The sequence below is a fragment of the Aphidius gifuensis genome, linkage group LG1 (assembly GCF_014905175.1).
Source record: "Aphidius gifuensis isolate YNYX2018 linkage group LG1, ASM1490517v1, whole genome shotgun sequence".
Classification (NCBI taxonomy): Eukaryota; Metazoa; Arthropoda; class Insecta; order Hymenoptera; family Braconidae; genus Aphidius; species Aphidius gifuensis.
This window is the reverse complement of record NC_057788.1, coordinates 8,748,953-8,769,393: the sequence shown is the minus strand read 5'-3', so window position 1 is coordinate 8,769,393 and position 20,441 is coordinate 8,748,953. Positions and strand designations below refer to the sequence as shown.

At 22.4% G+C, this 20,441-nt stretch overlaps 4 protein-coding genes across 10 annotated transcripts; 2 read left to right on the top strand and 2 right to left on the bottom strand.

Annotated features, from left to right (window-relative positions):
* Window positions 1-569: 569 nt before the first annotated feature.
* On the bottom strand, window positions 570-4,449 carry LOC122847639 (calcium uptake protein 1 homolog, mitochondrial-like). Of its 3 annotated transcripts, none has more exons than XM_044145445.1 (9): window positions 4,319-4,447; window positions 3,915-4,184; window positions 3,437-3,572; window positions 2,337-2,496; window positions 1,961-1,998; window positions 1,774-1,888; window positions 1,427-1,704; window positions 1,023-1,365; window positions 570-954 (listed from the first exon to the last, which is right to left on the bottom strand). In XM_044145445.1, exons 2-9 carry the CDS (start codon window positions 4,157-4,159, stop codon window positions 806-808), a joined length of 1,464 nt encoding a protein of 487 aa, XP_044001380.1. In that variant the 5' UTR covers window positions 4,160-4,184; window positions 4,319-4,447; the 3' UTR covers window positions 570-805. The 3 variants fall into 3 exon arrangements, with proteins under 3 accessions (XP_044001380.1, XP_044001379.1, XP_044001378.1); XM_044145444.1 differs by lacking the exon at window positions 2,337-2,496 and adding an exon at window positions 3,080-3,239 and having other exon boundaries at window positions 571-954; XM_044145443.1 differs by lacking the exon at window positions 2,337-2,496 and adding an exon at window positions 3,065-3,239 and having other exon boundaries at window positions 575-954; window positions 4,319-4,449.
* Window positions 4,450-4,537: 88 nt separating this feature from the next.
* On the top strand, window positions 4,538-5,203 carry LOC122847640 (nuclear nucleic acid-binding protein C1D-like). Its single transcript, XM_044145446.1, has 2 exons — window positions 4,538-4,862; window positions 4,926-5,203. Exons 1-2 carry the CDS (start codon window positions 4,661-4,663, stop codon window positions 5,147-5,149), a joined length of 426 nt encoding a protein of 141 aa, XP_044001381.1. The 5' UTR covers window positions 4,538-4,660; the 3' UTR covers window positions 5,150-5,203.
* A 645-nt stretch (window positions 5,204-5,848) lies between these two features.
* On the top strand, window positions 5,849-9,172 carry LOC122847638 (heterogeneous nuclear ribonucleoprotein M). 2 transcript variants are annotated; one of them, XM_044145442.1, is made up of 5 exons: window positions 5,849-6,045; window positions 6,203-7,703; window positions 7,785-7,920; window positions 8,007-8,088; window positions 8,178-9,172. In XM_044145442.1, the coding sequence occupies exons 1-4, from the start codon at window positions 6,032-6,034 to the stop codon at window positions 8,060-8,062; spliced, it is 1,707 nt and encodes a 568-aa protein (XP_044001377.1). In that variant the 5' UTR covers window positions 5,849-6,031; the 3' UTR covers window positions 8,063-8,088; window positions 8,178-9,172. The 2 variants fall into 2 exon arrangements, with proteins under 2 accessions (XP_044001377.1, XP_044001376.1); XM_044145441.1 differs by having other exon boundaries at window positions 5,850-6,045; window positions 8,007-9,172.
* Window positions 9,173-10,283: 1,111 nt separating this feature from the next.
* Window positions 10,284-20,198, bottom strand: LOC122847637 (protein fem-1 homolog C). 4 transcript variants are annotated; one of them, XM_044145435.1, is made up of 6 exons: window positions 19,271-20,198; window positions 13,117-13,276; window positions 12,817-13,017; window positions 11,863-12,755; window positions 11,573-11,779; window positions 10,284-11,515 (listed from the first exon to the last, which is right to left on the bottom strand). In XM_044145435.1, the coding sequence occupies exons 1-6, from the start codon at window positions 19,373-19,375 to the stop codon at window positions 11,102-11,104; spliced, it is 1,980 nt and encodes a 659-aa protein (XP_044001370.1). In that variant the 5' UTR covers window positions 19,376-20,198; the 3' UTR covers window positions 10,284-11,101. The 4 variants fall into 4 exon arrangements, with proteins under 4 accessions (XP_044001370.1, XP_044001373.1, XP_044001374.1 ...); XM_044145438.1 differs by lacking the exon at window positions 19,271-20,198 and adding an exon at window positions 15,637-15,895 and having other exon boundaries at window positions 10,285-11,515; XM_044145439.1 differs by lacking the exon at window positions 19,271-20,198 and adding an exon at window positions 13,612-13,710 and having other exon boundaries at window positions 10,285-11,515.
* Window positions 20,199-20,441: the final 243 nt, after the last annotated feature.

Genomic DNA, 20,441 nt, shown 5'->3' with positions numbered 1-20,441 from the left:
CCATTCTTCTGGGTTTTCATAGACATGACCAAATTCAATTTTCAAAGGTGCAAAATGATTAGAAAAAATATCTCTAAATTAAAAATAAAAATATCAATCAAATACAACAAAAAAAAAAAAATCAATCATTAAATAAACAAATTAAAAATCTTACTGAAAAAATTGTTTGTTGAATAAAATTTCTTCACTTGGTTCTTCTTTTACAACTGTACTTTCTTTTTCATCTACAAATAATTATATTTAATTTAATCAATCTAATTAAATCCTAATAATCTAGCTTACTATTTACCATCAGGAAAATATTGTTTCGAAACACGTCCCCCAAATGTAAACGAGTTTAAAAAAAAACTCGTTACACACAAAAACCAAATAATTATTTTCATTGAAAATAATAAAAACAAACTTCATGAAGTAAATCTATGAGAATGTTGTTGATTACAACTCAATACTTTTAAACTGATAGATATTTTTAGAAAACATTTACCAAGACAATTGATTTGTTGTCACGCATCAGCAGCTCCAATCCCAGTGAAAGTTTAGTCACAAAAAAAACATTTAAATAATCCAACAGACATTTAAATAACTGTTTATTCTTTATTTCATTTTTAAATTAACATTTTGATAAATAATATAAACAACTATTTTTTTTTTTTTTTGATATAATTGGCAAATAAGTTAACTTCATTTTAGTATTGATGAAAAATAAAAAATAAATAAATTACAATAATTATTAATATGGCTGTTAAATTAAAATGATATTTAAATTTATATTTAGCAAAGTTGAATAGTTATAAACTGTTGAGCATTACTTGTCAAAAGTATAACTATTTTTGGCACATTTTGCCATGGATTGAAGAAGCTTAACAAAACCAGTATCTTTTGGTTTTTCAAGTCCTCTTAAAACACGATTTTTCATGACAGCAACAAATTCACGATTACTCAATTGTCCATCCACTAAAAATAACATTAATTAATTATTTTGCTGTTGTAAAGTTTATTAATATATTTAAATATCAACTTACTGTTTTCATCAAAAATTGTATAAACAACTTGTATAACATGATCAGATAAATCAACATGTGCAACTGTTTTAGCAACATGTTTAAGTGTTACTTGATCAATTGAAGCACCAGCAATATGATAGAATGTCAATGCAGTATCAACATCATTAATATTATTTAAAAAGTGAAAAAATTTTAAATAATCTTCTTTATTAATACCTTTTGCATTATCTTTAAAACTTTTTTTAACTCTTTTTAACATTTTAGATTTTTTTTTTTCATGATAACCAGCATATGCAAGAAGTAATTCAGTAAAATCTGTTTCTGTTATATTACCATTTGCATCTGGATTACGACGTTCAAACTAAAAAATTAATACTCAATTAATATTAATGTATAAAAAATTATTTAAATTATGATATTACCTCAAGATTAAGAATTTCTTTTTGTAATTGTTCTTGAAAATCAAGAAACTTTTCAATTGTTAATTTTTCATTCATTTTTGGACCAAAAAAATATGTTGTTAATGCTGAATTAACACCTTTAAATGTGTTACCAGTTGCTGAATGATCACGATGACGTGTACCAATACTTGTTTGTTGTCTAATTAATGTTGCAACTTTACCAAATTCATCAGAATCAACATCACCATCACCATTAAAATCAAACATACGAAATGCTATTTCAAAATGTCTTCTTGATGCTAAAATAATTATCAAATTATAATATTGTTTTTATTTATTTATAATTTATTTATTTGTAATTAACTTACTTGACAAAACAGTTAGTAGAAATATATAATCAGAAAATGTTATCAAACCAGCACTTCCAAGTTTGTAAAAAATACTATTTTCATCAAGTTCCAATTCTAATTTATTTTGAATACCCTGTTAATTAAATTACAATTATTATTCAATTCAAAAAAAAAACAAATCATAAATTATTAAATAATTATTTACCTTTGGATCAAATCGTTTGTACTTGTCCAATCCAAGTCCTACAAAAAAGAAAAATAAACATTAACAAAAAAAATAAAAAACAAATCAATGAAAAAATGGTAAAGTGATTTTAAATAATGTCAACTAAAAAAAAAATTTAAACATGCAAATGTGCAAGTGACAATTACAATTCAATGTAAGCAAAAAAGCAAAATGACAATTAATTTTTTTGTTCATCAAAATATTTGCAACACAGGAATAATTAAAATGAATAAAGAAAAAATGAATAATTTTAATTGTAAATTTAATAAAAACTAATAGGATGAATAAAAATATAAATAATTTAATAATAAAAATAATTAATGAGATGATATTATTGACTGGACACTTTTATTACCATCGGGTTGTTTTACACCTGGTGTTATTGATCTCAAAAAATCATCTGGCGTCATAAAAACCTCATGTGTATCGTTGATCACGACTTGTAGGGTTGCAAAATATCGAAAAACTTTGTCCGGTGTTGAATAATGTCTGATGCGATTTTCATATTCAATAATCTTTTTGTTTTTTGTTTAAATAATTTTTCAATATATTTGTGTTTTTCAAGGCCAGGTTTGGTTATTGCATGCAAAGAGAATATTAGGTAAGCAAAGTGGTATACAATTTAATAAATATATTATTTTTTTTTTTGCTGAATAAAAGCGTTAAAATATTCAGACACCTTTTTCCATAAAAAAAAAACAAATCTTAAAAATAATAAAAATAAACGACAAACTTAAATGTATAAAAAAAAATAAATAATTAAATTAATTTAAACAATTAAAGGATTGATTATTGTTAAATGATAATTTAAAATAAAAAATATTTGACTGTAGGAAATTAAATAATCAATTCTTTTGGTTTTTAACGAAACATTTAAGAAACAGCAGGATAATAATTATTGTTAATTATTAAACAACAATTAAGGGAATGAATACTCAAGCATTATTAATTAATCCAGCATAAGATGGATACTATTTTTTTTTTTTTTGTTTGCCTTTTCCCCGTTTTGCAAAGGATTTACACAACACCATTACTTTTATTTTTGTTTTTTTTTTTGTAATTAAAAAAAATCAAATCACGAACTTTTAAATGATTTACCATCTGGTTGTTTCATGCCAGGGGTAATTGCTCTTAGAAAATCATCGGGTGTCATGTAGACTTCAGTACCATCCAAGCTTGAAATCTTGACTGTCGCGAAATAACGAAAAATTTTATCGGGTGTTGAGTAAGATCTCATCCGATTTTCATACTCAATTATCTGGAAAAATGCTTGAATATTTCATCATCAACAATAAATTATTATAAACCAAAAAAAAAAAGTAAACTAAATTTAAATTTGATGCTTTTCCAAGGGATAATTAATTTATAAAAAATTTTAAATAATAAAAATTCATATGATTATCGTAATTTTAATTATTAATCAATTTTAGTTAAATAATTTTTTTAATTTTAAACCTTTCTATCACGAAATCCAACTTTTTGTTTTTTCTTTTTCTTTTTTGGCTCTTCGGTTGTATTTTCATCAACAATATTTGATCTTTCTTTAAGCATTTCAGCAGCATCAACTCGTGGAAATAACATTTTTCCAATACTGTAAAATAGAACAAATATTATAATTTCTATCAAGTCTTTTAAAATCGAAAAAGTTGTAAATTTGATAAACTAATATCAAAAATTAACAGTGCAACATTATTCAACAAATTAATAATCAAAAACAGTTGACAATTTTCTAATAATAATTGTTTTTTTTTATGTTTATTAATTCTTAAAAATTATAAAATGTTATGTAAAATTTGACGAGTATTATCAACATTATTGCACTGTTAAAATTGCATCAATTTTTTTATATAAAAACACTGTAAATACTGTAAAATAAATACTTAAATAGTATAATATTTTAAAAGGTTTATCTAACAAAAATATTTAAACCCACCTTTTCCAATTTGTTATGACTCCTATCATACCAGTTGCAAGACAAATGAGATACCATTTCATAGCTCTACTTTGTGGACGTGGTCCATGACCAAAATTACGAAAATTACGTACAATAATATTACTTTGACAATTGATATTTGTTGATAAACAATCAATATGTTGATAATTTTTTATTGGAATAGCTCGTTGCTCAAAAAATATTCCACGAGCCATTAAAAGTTGTCTACTTCGATTGAGAAACATTTTCGATTAAATAATCTAATGGAAACTGTAAAAATAATAATATTATTAATAACAAATTAGTGGTTTTTTTTTTGACAACATCGCACTTGACAAGCTCCATTTGTTGTACAAAAAAAAATAAAAATATGATGACCATTAAAGCAAAGAGCTTGTACTTACGAATGAGATTTTGTTGTTGTTTTTTTTATTTTTTTCTTTTTAGGATATTAATTATTTGTAATAATCATGGCACTTGTGCAATTTAATCTGACAATTAACTGCAATTAACAATGACTATGACGTCAATGCAGTCCAGCTGATTTTGATAATAATAATAATTTAAAAGGTGAATTTCTAATAAAAATTTGGGCAGTTTTGCACAGTTTTTTCTACACACATGTTGGGTAAACATAACCTAAAAAATTTTTCATAATACAACAAAGTGTGACAAAGTGTAACAAACAACTTGTTTTTGTTATTAACAAATTGACATATATTATTGATAAATAAATAAACATTAAAATGGATTTAAAAGATAAAAAAAATATTGATGCAAATGTCATGGAGCCACTTAAATCAGCACGTGATAAAATTGATGAATTAATTAAACTTTCAGCTGATCCAGCATTTTATGAAGAGCTATCAAATACTGATAAAATAAAATTTAATTTATTAATGTCATTTAGTCTTAATGGATTATATTGGATGTATCTAAGAGCTGATGGTAATAAATTATAATTATTTAATAAAATAAATTAATTAATCGAAATGTAAATTTAATTTTTAGGAAAAGATCCAAATACAAATCAAATAAAATCAGAAAATGAACGTTTAAAAAAAGCCATTGGAAGATCACAAGAAATTAAAGATAGAAAAACTAAAATGCCAAGGATTGATCAAGATGTAGCTAAAAGATTTATTAGATCTGGTCTTTGGGAACCAAAAAATAATCATGAAAATGTTGAAGAAGAAAATTGGGATTTACAAAATTCTACTATGACAATAGAATAAATTATTATTATTAGATTAAACAATTAATAAACAATTACAAATATTTGCTAAATATTAAAAAAAGTATTTTTTTTATTTAATATTAATAAAGAACAAATAATAAATATATTTAATGAAAAAAATAAATTGTCCTTGAGATATATATTTTTTAGCATTTATTTTTTGTAAAATATTTTCACTAAAAAATTACAATTATAATATGATTAAATTAATTTATTATTAATAATTATAATATATTTTAAATGTTTAATTAAATTTTTATTGTTTATTGTTATTGTTGACTATTTATTTATTTTTTTTTTCGACACGTGTGCGCATGTTTGTGTTTAATTTAACACAAAAAAGAAATTGAATAATTTTAAACAATTAATTAATTGTAAATAGATAAAAATTATTACTGTTAATTTAAATTTTTCATAATAATTTATAATTATTAATTTATTTATTTATATTATAAACAAATGAGGGTGAAAAGAGAGGGTTCATCATGACGTAATTTCCGTTGGAATTTTAGACAACTTTAGAAATTTTTAAATTACAATTACATGATTCAAGTATTTTTCTAAGAAATTTATTCATTATTTTTAATTCCTAACGTTAATTAAATTAATTGATAATTGAGTAATTAATGTATAATCATTTTTTAAAATTATTAATTTGATTGGAATGACTTCCGGTATGCGTGAGTCGTTGACAAACAAAATTGGCTTGCATGAAACAGCCATCTTGTTTTAAAAATTGTATGACGCTTCGGCTAATTACACACGATATTGTCAATTGTTTGCGGTAATATTTGTGCCAATATACTAGTGTTATTAAAGCGTAAAAAAACCCAATTGAATTGAATTTTAATAAAGTGATATTGTGAAAATATCAAGCATCATGAAAGCAGACGAGTAAGTAAAAAAAAATATACATATAGATTATTGTAAAAATAAGCAAAGAAAGCATTCTTTTGTTTTTCAAAAAAAAAAGCTAAATTTGTTAAGCAATGTTTAATGTAATTAATTGATGATTTGTAAATGAATAAATAATAAATATTTTTTGTTTTAGTTCACCAATGCCAAGTGATGAACGTGAAAGAAGTCGTGAACGTGATAGATCAAGACGTTCAGAGCGTCAACAAATAACACCAAAACCTGATGATCGTGATAGAAGTAGAGAAAAAAATGATCGTGGTAGACGTGTTTCTGAACGTCGTATTTACGTATCAAATATACCATATGATTATAGATGGCAAGATTTAAAAGATTTATTTCGTGATAGTGTTGGTAAAGTAACTCATGTTGAATTATTTACTGATGAAAGTGAAAAACCAAGAGGTTGTGGAATTGTTGAATTTGAAGATGCTGATTCAGTTAAAGTAGCTGTTGAAAAAATGCATAGACATGATATACGTGGACGTAAACTTGTTGTTAAAGAAGATTATGATGTTGAACGTGATAAATATGGTCGTTTACAAAATGGTCGTGATAATGGTAATAGAGAAGATCGTTATCGTGATCAACCAAGAACAAATCAACGTTCATTAGGTATGTCTGTTACAAATCTTGGCTTAACAGATAATACTGGTGATAAATTTGGCAATACATATGGTTTAAGTACACAATTTTTAGAATCATTAGGAATAAATGGTTCACTTGTAACACGTGTATTTGTTGCAAATCTTGATTATAAAGTTGATGAAAAAAAATTACTTGAAGTATTTAAACTTGCTGGTAAAGTTATTAATATTGAACTTGGTAAAGATAAAGAAGGTAAATCACGTGGTTTTGGTGTTGTTGAATATGATCATCCAGTTGAATCAGTACAAGCAATATCAATGTTACATAATCAACAATTATTTGATCGTCGTATGACTGTAAGAATGGATCGTGCAAATGATCCAGATGTACCACCAAAATTACCAGAAGGTTTAAAAGGTATTGGTATGGGTCTTGGTGCTGGTGGTAATAGACTTATGGATGTTGCTAGAAATATACCAAATGTACAAACAAATAATACACCAGTTGTTAATACAATACCAACACCTGTACTAGCAACAAATGCATTTGGTGCTAGTCTTAATAATGTTGTACCATCACAACTTGCATCAGCATTATCAAATTCAAATGCAGCAGCATTACAAGCATCATTACAAGCAAATTTAACACAAAATTCATTATTAAATCCATCATTAACATCTGATTTGGCAACAAATTTAAGTAATTTTAATACAAATAGCTTGTCTAGTTTACAAGCATCACTTGCTGCTAATAATCAAACAAATAATACATTTGCACCACGTGGAATTGGTAAATTAGATACTGATGTTAGTTTTAGTAATAATAATGCATTTGGTAATTCAACATTTACAACACGTAGTGATTTTGATGCATTTGGACGTAATAATAGTAATAATAATGATAATAATGATCGTATGACAAGTGCAGCAAGTTTATTTACATCAAATCAAAATCAAAATCAAATCCAAAATCAAAATCAACAATCAACTGGTAACAGACAAAATAGTAATGGCTCACGTCTCATGTCTGATACTATTTTAATTGGCAATGTAAGTATTTAATTATTTAATTAATCTAATTAATTAAACATCTCTATTTCATTTTTTTTTTTGTGGCTTTGTTTTTTTTAGCTTCCTCCAACAACAACTTGGCAAATGTTACGTGATAAATTTCAGGATGTTGGTGATGTTAAATTTGCTGAAATGAGAGGCAATGAAGTTGGAATTGTACGTTTTTCATCAGAATGGGATGCTGAGAGAGCAGTGTGTATCCTTTAAAACAAAAAAATTAATTATTTATTATTAAAAAAATCTATTTTAAATAAGCTTTTTCCTTAATTAATAATTAAACAGCTATCATGAATCGATCAAGAATTGATAACAGGACAATTGAAGTACGTCTATGCTAAACAACAGTATCGACAAGTGTCACAAGGTAAAAAACAAAAAAACAATAAAACAAAATAGCTCTGCAATTCCATATATAGCTTTGACGATTTAACATATTGATGTGGATTTTTCAAGTGGATATTTGAGTCGATTTTTTTGGCTTGTTGGATTGGACTCGAGGCTCTCCATGCTGATTTTTAATATATTAATTTTCAGTAATAATTAGTTTATATTCTTTTTATAATTTTCGACTCAATATTTCTTGTTTGAGTATTTTGTTTGAGGATTTTGTGAACGAGATGAAAAGAAAAAAAACCAAGAAAAACAAAAAATGAAAAGATGATACATTGTGGCACTTAAATTGTCGATAATTATTCATTTTGATATCTCAAATTCAAGTTCTTCGATATTATAGATTATGGATTATCGAATTTTCTTGTAAATGAAGAGTCAAATTAACAATATAATTTTTATTTGTATTTAAAATTAATAATTAAGATTTAACATAAATATCATTCTTGTATTCCATAATCTTTATGTGAATTTTAGATCTTTATTAGGGCTTTGATTATTAATCGTAACTTTAGGTTTATTCATCATAAGCATTACCTAAATGTAGACTCATTTTTTTTTTACATATAATTTAGATTATTTCGTTTCTTGATTGACATTTTTATTTATCAGCGCTTTTTAATTATTATCATTTAGTTTTTTTTTAAAAAATAAGAAAAAAAATGTCGACATTGAAATTAGGTTTTCATCGTTGTCAATCGAGTGTCAAAATTAGTTTTTTTTTTTTTAAATTCGCTTGTTCAATTCAAGAAACAAGGTTGTCGTTTCAAATCGAAAATGTGTGACCCTTTTTTTTTTTTTTTAAAAAGAAATAATAAAAAAAGAAAAAAAAAAAACGTTTTTTTTTTTTAATTTTTTTAATTTTTTTCTTGTGTGTGATGTTTAGTCGTTTCTACTTTTCAATGATGAATTTTATTGTCTAATAAATGGGCTTGATTCTCGCACAAGATTTACCAATCGTTTTGTCATATTTTTTTACCATGTAAATAATTTAATTTTGTATTTTTTAAAGCATTGAAATCGATGAGTTTTTCGATGTGATGAGTTTTCAGTTGGACCTAGACAATTGGATTAGAAGATGTATGCAAAAAAAATAATTAAAACAAGAAACTTCTTCATTTGTTTTGGCTCTTCAAATAAGAAAATAAAATTATTTAAAAAAAATGATGATAATATGAGATACATGTCATATTTTTCTTTGATAATTCATTGGTTAAATTTGTTTGGTTAAAAATATATCCATTAGTTGGTTGGTATTAGTTTAAAAATAATTTTCATTGAATAATTATTTTATATTGTTGTAAATTTTTGTAATCAATCAATTGATTTTAATTTATTCGATAATGAAAGTATGACATGTTGAATGATAATTGAGTTTAAATTTAGATTGAAAAATTTAAAATTTTATTTTCCAATAATATTTTTGCGGATTATAAAATTTTATAATGATTTTTCTTATCTAAATTTTTCATTAGATATAATAATTCTTCAGTATTTAAATCAATTTGATATTTTTTTGGCTTTCTTTTGGTATTATTATTAACACAATTGAATTGAATCATTTAGAAATAAAATATCCTTGGATTAGTATAAAAAAAAAACATTAGATAATTAAAATTTATCATTATAGAAATTATTTAAAGTATAGTAACATGTAAACATAATTATTCCGTCGTTTTTTGCTGATATTTTTCATTTTTTTCACTAAAAGATTGAAGACATTTCGGTAAGTTGATTTCATTTCTTCAATATTTTTCAATACATCATCGTGACAGACAGATCAATCAAATAATAAACAAAAAAAAGAACAAGATTTTAAAAGTTCGATTTGTCATTAAATAATTTTTAATATTAAAAATTTTTTCTTCAATAATCTTGTTTGTCTCTCCAAGTACAAGTGTCATATCATCAAATTTTATTTTTAACTTCAATCGAGGTCGAAGTGGATCCTTTGTTAGAAATAATAATTTAAACTAATAAATTTTCATCTAGCAATAATTTTATAGGTAAAAGCATCAACAACTCAAGGTAAGAATCATCAATTACTAAATGAAAAATAAATTTTACATTATAATTAAATTCCAGGCATTAAAATTACCATATTTTTATACAAAAAAAAAATGAATAAATAAATTATCTTTAAGAAAAAAATACCAAAAAAGTTGTTTTAATTTTTTTTCATATTAATTTTATTCCTTTTTTTTTTTATTCGACAACACACACATCTGTATTTCCACAGCCTGTACAATAATCAATTACAAAAACTAAATAGCTGGTTAGTTAACAATTTCATGATAATAATTGTGAAAAAAAAAACAAAAGGAATTTTTCAAGTATATTTATTGTTATTATTATTATTTCACCATCATTTTTAATAAATAATTAGTTTGTTTTTCTTTTATGTTATCTTATTATTTAATTAATTAATTATTAATTGCTTTCTAAAGTTATAAAATGAAATAATGTGCATTTGTTAAGTAAATTTCAACAAATCATCAAAAGCTCTCTCGTGCGTAACTGTGTGAATTTAATTTATAATTTTAATTTATCTGACGTTTATTTTTATTAATTTTATTAATAAATATAATAACTATGTTTATCACAATCCACATTAAATCAGTTCTACACACAAAAGCTTGGATAAGCTTCTTAAATAATCATATAAAATGAAAAATTAAAAATAAAATTTATTCATATTTTTTTTTTTTGCATTTCCGGCCATAAAATAAAATTATTAAAAAATTTATTATTATTTTTAAATAAATATTTTAAAAAACAAAAATACACATTTAGCTTTTTATTGATAATTTTTTTTTTTTCATTATTTAAATGAATTTTCATTGTAAAAATAATTGTATAAGTTTTTATTAAAATTTCAGCACAAAAAAAATTAAAATAATAGCCGGACTAGAATATAATAATATTTATCGTGTTAATGAAAGAAAAAAAAAAAAAAAAAATGGATAATTTTAACTAAATAAAATTGACTAATGCTGAAGAACAAAAACCCGAAGATGTCGAGGTACCCTGTTGATATTAATTTTAGATTTAACAATAACACGAGCAGCTAAACACATAAGACTTGTATATTTAATTGGATTAATTGAATCAAAACGTTGTTTATTATTTAATAAACTTTCAAAATTTTGATTTTTCTTATTAACCGTATCAATATGAGCGCCATTATCCAATAATATTTTAGCAAGATCAGTTCTACATGGATGTGAAATAGCACTTAAATGAAGTGCAGTATTACCATCATAATCAGTTAAATTTGGATTTGCACCAGCTTCTAATAATGCACTTGTTAATTTTGGTGATGTTAATTTACATGCTGCATAACTACTAGTATCAACAGTTGCAGCATCAGCATTATGAGTCATTTGTAAAACATCTCTTCCCTGAAATAAATTATATTAAAAAAAATATTTCTTAATAATTTAAATATTATTTATTACCTCTTTATCCTTGGCATTTATTCGTACAAGTTCATGTAATGCACGATGAAGATCAATATACTCTTCGCTATCACGTGTTGGTGTATTTCTTGTTAATAAACAAGCAAGATGTAATGCAATTACAAGTATTCTATTTAAATTTGTCAAATCACTTTCTGATACTGGTCCATCATCAACCATTTGTTTACCCAATTTAACTTCCATTATCTATTTTTCGATTTACAAAATGAATAAATAAATAATTAATTAATTAATCAACAAATCAATTATAATAATTTCTTGATACTTACAGATTTTTTAAATACTCTCATAAGATCATCACGTTGTACAGGTGGTATTCTACGTCCTCTACCAGTTTGTCTACCTTCTTCACCAACCATAAAACTAAATAATTCAATAAAACTAAATAATGAAGATTGTGTCATTGGATTTAATGGTTCAAGCATACTTTGTTGCATATCTAATGCATAATTCCATAATTCAATACATCTATCAAATTTACCAGCATCAGCATAAATTGCACCACGATATCTAATATAATAACTTGTATCTGGATGTGCTGGTCCTAATATTCTTTCTCTAATAACTAATGCTTGCATTCTCATGCCATCTGGATCAGCAAGTAATTCATCAAGTTCATCAATATCAATAACTTCTTTAGCATAATCATATGCAGCAACAATTGTTAATTTTTTTGGTTTTTCAATAATAATATTATCATCATCATCATCATTATTGTTATTATTAATGTTATTATTATTATTATTATTATATCTATCTTCCATAGCACGTTTCCAAAATTCTAATGCCAATATCATATCACGTTTTTTATCAACATATGTTGCACCTAATAATTCTAATGCATCAATACGTTCTTTTCTTGTAACTAAATTATTTTTTTCAATTAAATGCTCAACAATATGTGTATGTCCAGCAACAGCTGCTGCTAATAATGGTGTCATACCATATGAATCAACATCCATTTTAGCACCATGTTCTAATAATATTTTTAATATTTCAAGTGAACCACTTTCAGCACAATCATGAAGTGCTGTATTACCTTTTACTGATTTACGATTTGGATCAGCTTTTAATGCAAGTAAAAATTTTGCTATTTTAACATGTCCACGATAACATGCTATCATTAAACATGTATGACCATGACGATTAACTGCTTCAATATCTAAATAATAATATATAATTAATTTTTGCTATTTATTTTTTTATTTATTTTTTTAACTTACGTGCACCATTTTGTACAAGATATTTAACAATTTCAAAGTGTCCATCAAAACATGCTGCACGTAAAGGTGTTGAATTTGTCATTGTTGTTGAATTTAATTTAGCACCACGTCTAACTAATAATCGGACAATTGATAAATGTCCAGCTGCTGCTGCACACCAAAGGGGTGGAGCTCCTTCAATTGTTTCACCGTCAAATACAACTGTAATAATAATTTTTAAATTTAAAATAACCACATAATAATTTACCACAAATTTAATTAATATTTATATATTATTTTTTATTGTTTTAATAATATTACCTGAACCTGGTTGTTCAATATCAGCACCACATTTTTCAATAAGATATTCAGCAACATCATAATGACCATTTCTACATGCCATTACCAATGGTGTTGCTCCATGGGTTTTGGCACTAACAAGTTGTCCTACTTCATGTTTATCTCTGTGTTCTAAAAACACCTGAAAAAATAAATTAAAATTTTATTAAACATATTGTTCAATCGTTTTTTATTTTTAACATACGTTATTAACAATTGTAATAATGCCTCCCGTGATTAATAATAATTGATAATTTATTAATTAATTTAGATTGTTTTTTATGATTTTTTTTTTTAAGTTAAAATTCAAATTTATGATATATAAAAATGATGACAATTGTTGGTGTGAGTTGGAGTGCGAGTTAGTGCATTCACGTTATCGCAAAACTATACTGAACAAAAAATTTCAGGAAGGAAAAAAAAAAATATATATATATATAAAAATGCAAGCTAAGCCTTCTTGTTGAGTTTCTGCACCTTTGGCCAACCTCGAACCCCACCAACGTTGTTGAATAAATATTTAAAATATATATACACACTTAAACTTATTCAACAATTTATAACACACACTTATTTTAAATTGTAAATTTTGTTTGATATATTAACAAATAAATTTCGAAATTCTGGTTTGTTTTTTGTATAATTATTCAAGTTGATAGATTCAATTTTTTATATCACGTTTTATAATTATTTTTTTATCATTTTTGATATTTTAAATCGTGATGAGAGTTGAGTGTGTTGTATGTTTCACAAGCAAGACCAAGATTATATTTAAAAAATATTTATATATGGTTTTAATGTTTTTTTTTCCCTTCTACTTTTTATTTTTTAAGCTTTGATTCTAAGGTGGTACCGTTAAATAAGATATTTTTTTTTTCAATGTTAAAATATATATCTTGAAAGTCAAACTCACTCATTTGGCCCAAATTTTTTTTTCAAATATTTTTATATATTTTTTTGTGGCCAACAAACAGTTATGTGTGTGACCAACTTTTTTTTAAATTTTATTTTTAAACTCTTCTTCTTTTTAAATTACAAAAAAAAATCCCCCATATTTAATCGAAAGTTTTTTTTTAAATATACTTAAATAATCATCATGTTTTTTAGTTAACATCTATGTATTTTTTTTTTCTTTATTTTCTTGTCTTTATTATTTTTTTTTTTTCGATGATTTTATTTTTTAATATTATTTTCAAGGTCTACAAATATTAGACAAGATCTCTTTCATGAATATTTAAAATACACTCGGTTTTATTATCATGGTCAATTTTTCATAACTATTTGCTATAAATATTCTCAAAATAAATTGCCTTTTTTTTTTTTTTTTATTCAAGGATAATATTGAGGAAGCAAATTATATTTAAAAAACAAATTTATGGCAAATATATATATTTATTTTTACAGTTTTTATTTTATATAAAAAAATTTTTTTTTTTTATTAAAATTATATTACTATTCAAGCTGCAGAAAGTTAAATCATTCTTTTTATTATTTTTGTTGTTGTATGTATATTATTTATGTTAATAAATTTATAAATTTTCATTTTAGAAAAAAAAAAAAAATATACTCGTGAAAAATTGCGGAGAATATTCTTTGCAATTTAAAAAATAATTATATTTTTCGATGTCAGTGGACTAATGTCCTCGACCAATTTAATTTTTTTAAAACTAGATGATCTAACTTTAATGATAATATTATTTTTAGATGTGTATTTTTTTTTTTTACCAAGAGGCTAATATTTATAGTATTTATTATAAAAAAAAAATATGAAGTAACAAAATTATTTCTAAATCATTAAGTAATAATTTGTTGAAAAAAATGAAAAACAATTTCGTTACAATTATTATGTTTTAGATTATTCTAAATGACACTAAATTAATTTCCATTTTAATTGATTGGTATTTTTAAAATGTCAAGGGCGTAGACATGTCTAACACATCAATAAATTTATTTATTTATAAATTTTTTTTTTGATTTTAAGACTGTTTTGAAGGTCACTCACGATAATAATCATCTAAGGTCAAAGAAATTTCAAGACTTTATATCTTTCTCACTTTATTAATACATAATTTTATTATTTTAAATTATATTATGACCTTGAGTGTCATTATCACATACAAATACGTATTTTAAAAAATTTTTTAAAACAACAAAAATGTTCTTGACCACATGTTGACACTTGATATAAAATATATTAGAATAAAAAAAAAAATAATAATACAATAATATTAATTTAATATCAAAAATATAATTAATAATTTTTTTTTTTTTTCATTTCATCACTGGTCATCCAACCGGACAACACTAAATTAGAAAGCACTTTCATTTTTTTTTTTCACAATATTTTTATCAAATTTGGTGTTTTTTTTTTTAACAATAATTTATATTTACCATTGAATTGGATAATAATTAAAAATATAAATTTAATTGAATGAAAATAAACAGATTAATCAATCATTTATTATAAAATTAAATTAACAACAATTGAATAAATAAACTTACCCGACTTAAATTAAAATATCGAAAATTCATTGACGTAAAAAAAAAAAAAAATTGATTATATGTTGATTATTTAATTATAAATGATTTAAAAAAATTTTTTTTTGTGACTGTATTGTCCAGTTGAACGTTTCACATTGACACCATCATCATCATCATCAGCCCCTTTTACTACAGGGAAATTCCCGATGATATGGTCGAGCAAAAATCAACGTGAAAGTGTACACTCGATATTAACCGATGAATTTAAACTTGTCCTGTTTGTGTCTCCTGTCACTTGGACACCTCCCTCAATAATCGCAAAAATTTTTATTTTTAAAAACCGGTAATACATACAAATCTAATCTATTATTTTTTATTTTTTTTTTTTTCAAATTACAGCTTGATTTTTTATAATCGAAATAAGGAGTTTTAAATTTTTATTATTTTACCCTTTATTTTTTTTTTTTTTGAATAAATTAATAAATTTATTTAAAATTGAAAATATATTATTTAAACTTTCTAATTTTATTGTTATTTATTTAACAAAGTTTTGAGAAAATAAAAAAAATTTATTTGATTTTTCAATTTTCATAGAGAAAAATTAATAATTCATTTTTTTTTTATTTAAAAAAATTTTTTTTTTATGTAAATGATGCTAAATGATATGCAAAAAAAAAAAACGTATATGTAAAATGTACTTTGAATATAATTATAAATTGTATTTATTATTTCTATTGTTATAGAATTTTTTTTTTTCTATTTGTAGTTATTTTTTAAAATGAGTTTTTATGATTTTTCAAATGAAAAATTGTCGGTCGTTTTGCTTACCGATCTGGGTACATAAAGTAGATTTCTTTTAATTAAAAAAAAATATAAAAAAAATATTTTTTAAACAATAATAATGTTAATAATAATAATGTTTAAAAAAATTATTAAATTAATGACATGATAATTTATATTTTCAATAATTTTGAAATTCAAATTTTATTTAATCGTAGTATGGAAAATTTAACACACAAACCGCAATATTTTTTATGCAATTTTATCTATGAAATCGATTATTTATGCCTAGATATAAACTATTTTAAGATTAAAATAAAATTCATATTATTTTTTACCACACAAGTTTATTTAATAATTTATAAAAAAAAGAAAAAATTAACAAGAGCTAAAAATAAATTTAAAAAAAAAAAAACAAAGTTTATTATACTCTCAACGTCAATAATATTGATAATTTTAATATTTATTGAATCAATATTATTGATAAATTATCAAGATTGTTTGAAAGTATTTTATTCAAATAAAAATTAATTAATTAAAAATAAATATCAACATTATAATAAGGAAAATTACTTGAAAAAAAAAAAATTTGTTTTGTAAAATATCAAAAAAAAATTCTTTATTTTATTATAAATATATTGTTATTATTAATAATTTGATTAATTGCAAAATAATGTTTACTATCATTGTCATCATAACAATATTATTACAAATTTATTTTTTTTTCTCCAACAACTAATTAATTATAATAAAATAAACTTAAAAAAATTACAGGAAAAAAAAAAAAAAATTTTATAATTATTATAAAAAAATTAAAAACAACTGACAATAATTTAACAAAAAATTTTCCATAATAAATAATAATTAAACAAGAAGAATGTTAAATTAAAAAAAGCATAAAAATGAATTATTTGAAATAATTATTTTAACCTTGATGACGTTTTGTATTTAACATAAATTTAGCGATAAAATATATTTTATATTTTTTTTTTTGTATAAAAAGGTCAAGTTTTATTATTTAATAAGTTAAAACAAGGAAAATAATTTTTAACAAATTATTATAAACAATGATTAAAAATGAGTAAAATAAAAGAAATAAAAAAATCTTATTTTAAAAAAGATATAAATTTTTAAAAAATTCGAAATCATAATTGCAAGAGAAAAATTTCGATTGAGAAAAATATAATGACACGTGTTTGTTGGCAATTACATTGTGCCATTATTGATAAAAAATTATTATTATTATTGTTAATATTATTAACATGTTGATGAAAAAAATAATGAAAAAAAAAAATACACGAATGATGAAATAGTAATAAATAGTTACGAGAGTAGATAAAATAAATTTTTCATTTGAACAATGAATGAAAAAAAATAAAAATAATTAATAATAATAAAAGATAAATATATGTTATTATAATCTTGTTGTTGACATTAAAAACCATGTCAATCTGATAAATAATCAAAAAATAATTTAAAAAAAATATATTTTCAAAAAAATTTAATTTTTAAATCAACTTAATTTGCAAGCTAAATTAAAATTTATGAATAAATTAACTTTAAAAAAATAAAAAAAACAGATTGTTAAATAGAAAATTTAATAAATTCATGATTTTTGTTTTGTTTTTTAAATTGAATATAATTTTTATAATCAAGAACACAATTTCCGGTATTTCGTATGTTTTTTAAAGAGCTAGACATTTCGCATTTTTTTAATTAAATAAACAAAACAATATTTAAATTAAAAAAAAAAAAACATTAGTCATTAATTTATTGATATAGATTTTGTTAATAATTATTAATTTGTTAAATATATTATTGTACATGATTATATGATTTATTTTAATTAAAAAAATTTGTCATTGAATTAAATATTAAATTGGTGCTATGACCTGTAATTTATTGCCTCGTATATGTCGATTAATTGTCACATTGTTTATTCGATTGTTCATTAACATATACAAATAAATACAGGTGATTTTAAATTATGGAAATTCGAAAAAATCATCTAGGTTAAATAAAAATTTCTATAGAAATAAACTGACCTATTACTTTTGTCTTTTAAAAAAAATTATACCCAATTTTTATTATTATTTTTAGTTTAAATTAATTAATTAATTAATTTATAATTATTTAAAAATAATAGTAATAATAATTTTTAATAAATTTTATATGAAATAATTTAAATTATATTACATTTTTATAGCTTTTCAAGACACGATAGTTAAAAAGAAAAATAAAAACAAATTTGCGTCATGGTTTGCTTGTAATTCAAGTTGAAAAAATAAATAAATATATTTCCAAGAAAGTTCATGAACCCAAGGACAGCCTCTCAATGAATTTTTTATATATGCTTTTTAAAAAAATATATATAAAAATAATATTCTTGTATGTCTTCTCTTAAAAAAAGAAAAAACATTAAAAAATAAAAAATAAATAAATTTCTGAGTTTTTTTTTTAAACATAGTTATTATCTTTTTTAAAATTAAGATTTATTATAAATAATTATTATTTTAGTATTAATCATATATTTAAATAACAATATATAATAAATAAAATTTTAAAAAATAAATTAATTGTGAGCCACTTTATCTAACCCCGTTCAAATATATTTTTAGGCTAAATATAATTCAGGCGTAGTCAGCTGGCTATTTCCACCGAATAACAAAACTCTTGCCAAAAAAAAAAAAAATAAATAAATAAAATTTGTGGAATTTAATAATTTACATTTTAATGATTTTAATATTTTGCATTGCGCCGAAATCAATAGTCATGGATTAAAACCCTCAACAAATAAATACAAAAAAAATTAAATTAAATTTTGACATTTTTGGAGTAATTTTTAAGGCTAAATTTTAATATTTAATAAACTTACCCTGAGTCTTTGTAATTTACCATCCCTGGCGGCATTGTGCACTAGGAGATTCCACGGTTCTGTACGTGGTGTAATCTCCGAGGGTATTTGCCTAGGCTTATACATGGACTGTGGAAAATAAATACCACAAGTCCTCCAAATAAAATCACCCAAAATTCACCAAAAAAAAAATATATATAACAAAGCAATATTTAAACTAATAAATATTATTTATCAAATAAATTATTTATCATAAAATATAGACACTTTTATACAGAAAATAAAATTATAAATAAAAAAAAAAAAAAAACAACAACAGTTTCTTTGTCTGGGCTCGATCGAACCCGTTGGCAATTCACAGACGTGTTGAAACTTCAGTCAATTGAATTTTTATTTTTACATGTAATTTAAAAAAAAAAAATAATATTTTCAAAAAAAACGATTATTCAAGCTTAACAATAAACTTTTTTTTTAAATTTTTTATCACACTTTGATAACGTAAAATAATAAATAAATAAATTTTTTTTTTTTTTTTTCTAAAATATTTTTTTTATATACACCGTTATAAATCTAGTGTAAAATAATAATAATAATAATATTTTATGAGTAAAAATAATAAATACTCATTGGTTAATTAATTTTTTAATAATTGTTTATTGTAAATAGTGAAAATAATAATAATAAAATAATGATAGACGCGTTGAGAAATTTCTGAGCTGATGTTAACATCCACAGACACAAACACACACACTTTTATTTAACTATTTTATGTATATTTGTTAAAACACGTTTCGTGTGTGTCTTGACAAGAACGAGGTATAAAAGTGCTTGTCTGAAAATTACTCTTCTTATAAACCCCACTTTAAAACATTTTTTTTTTTTAACAACAACGCGAATACGCGCGATGATGATGATGATAGCGCGTAGGAGAGGTCGTGTTATTATTGTTGTTATTATCTGTCAAAATATATTATTATTATTATTTAGATAATTTTTTAAATAATTTTAAATATTGTAAATAGATGGCAGCACTTTTTAATTACTAAAATATAAGTGACATCTGTATTTTAGATTTGTAAACGATTTAAATTTGAATTTCTTTATTTACGATTGTTGGTTGTATTTATTGTAGATGAATTATTATTATTTATATAAAATAATAATGTATAAATATTAATAAATATATTTTATT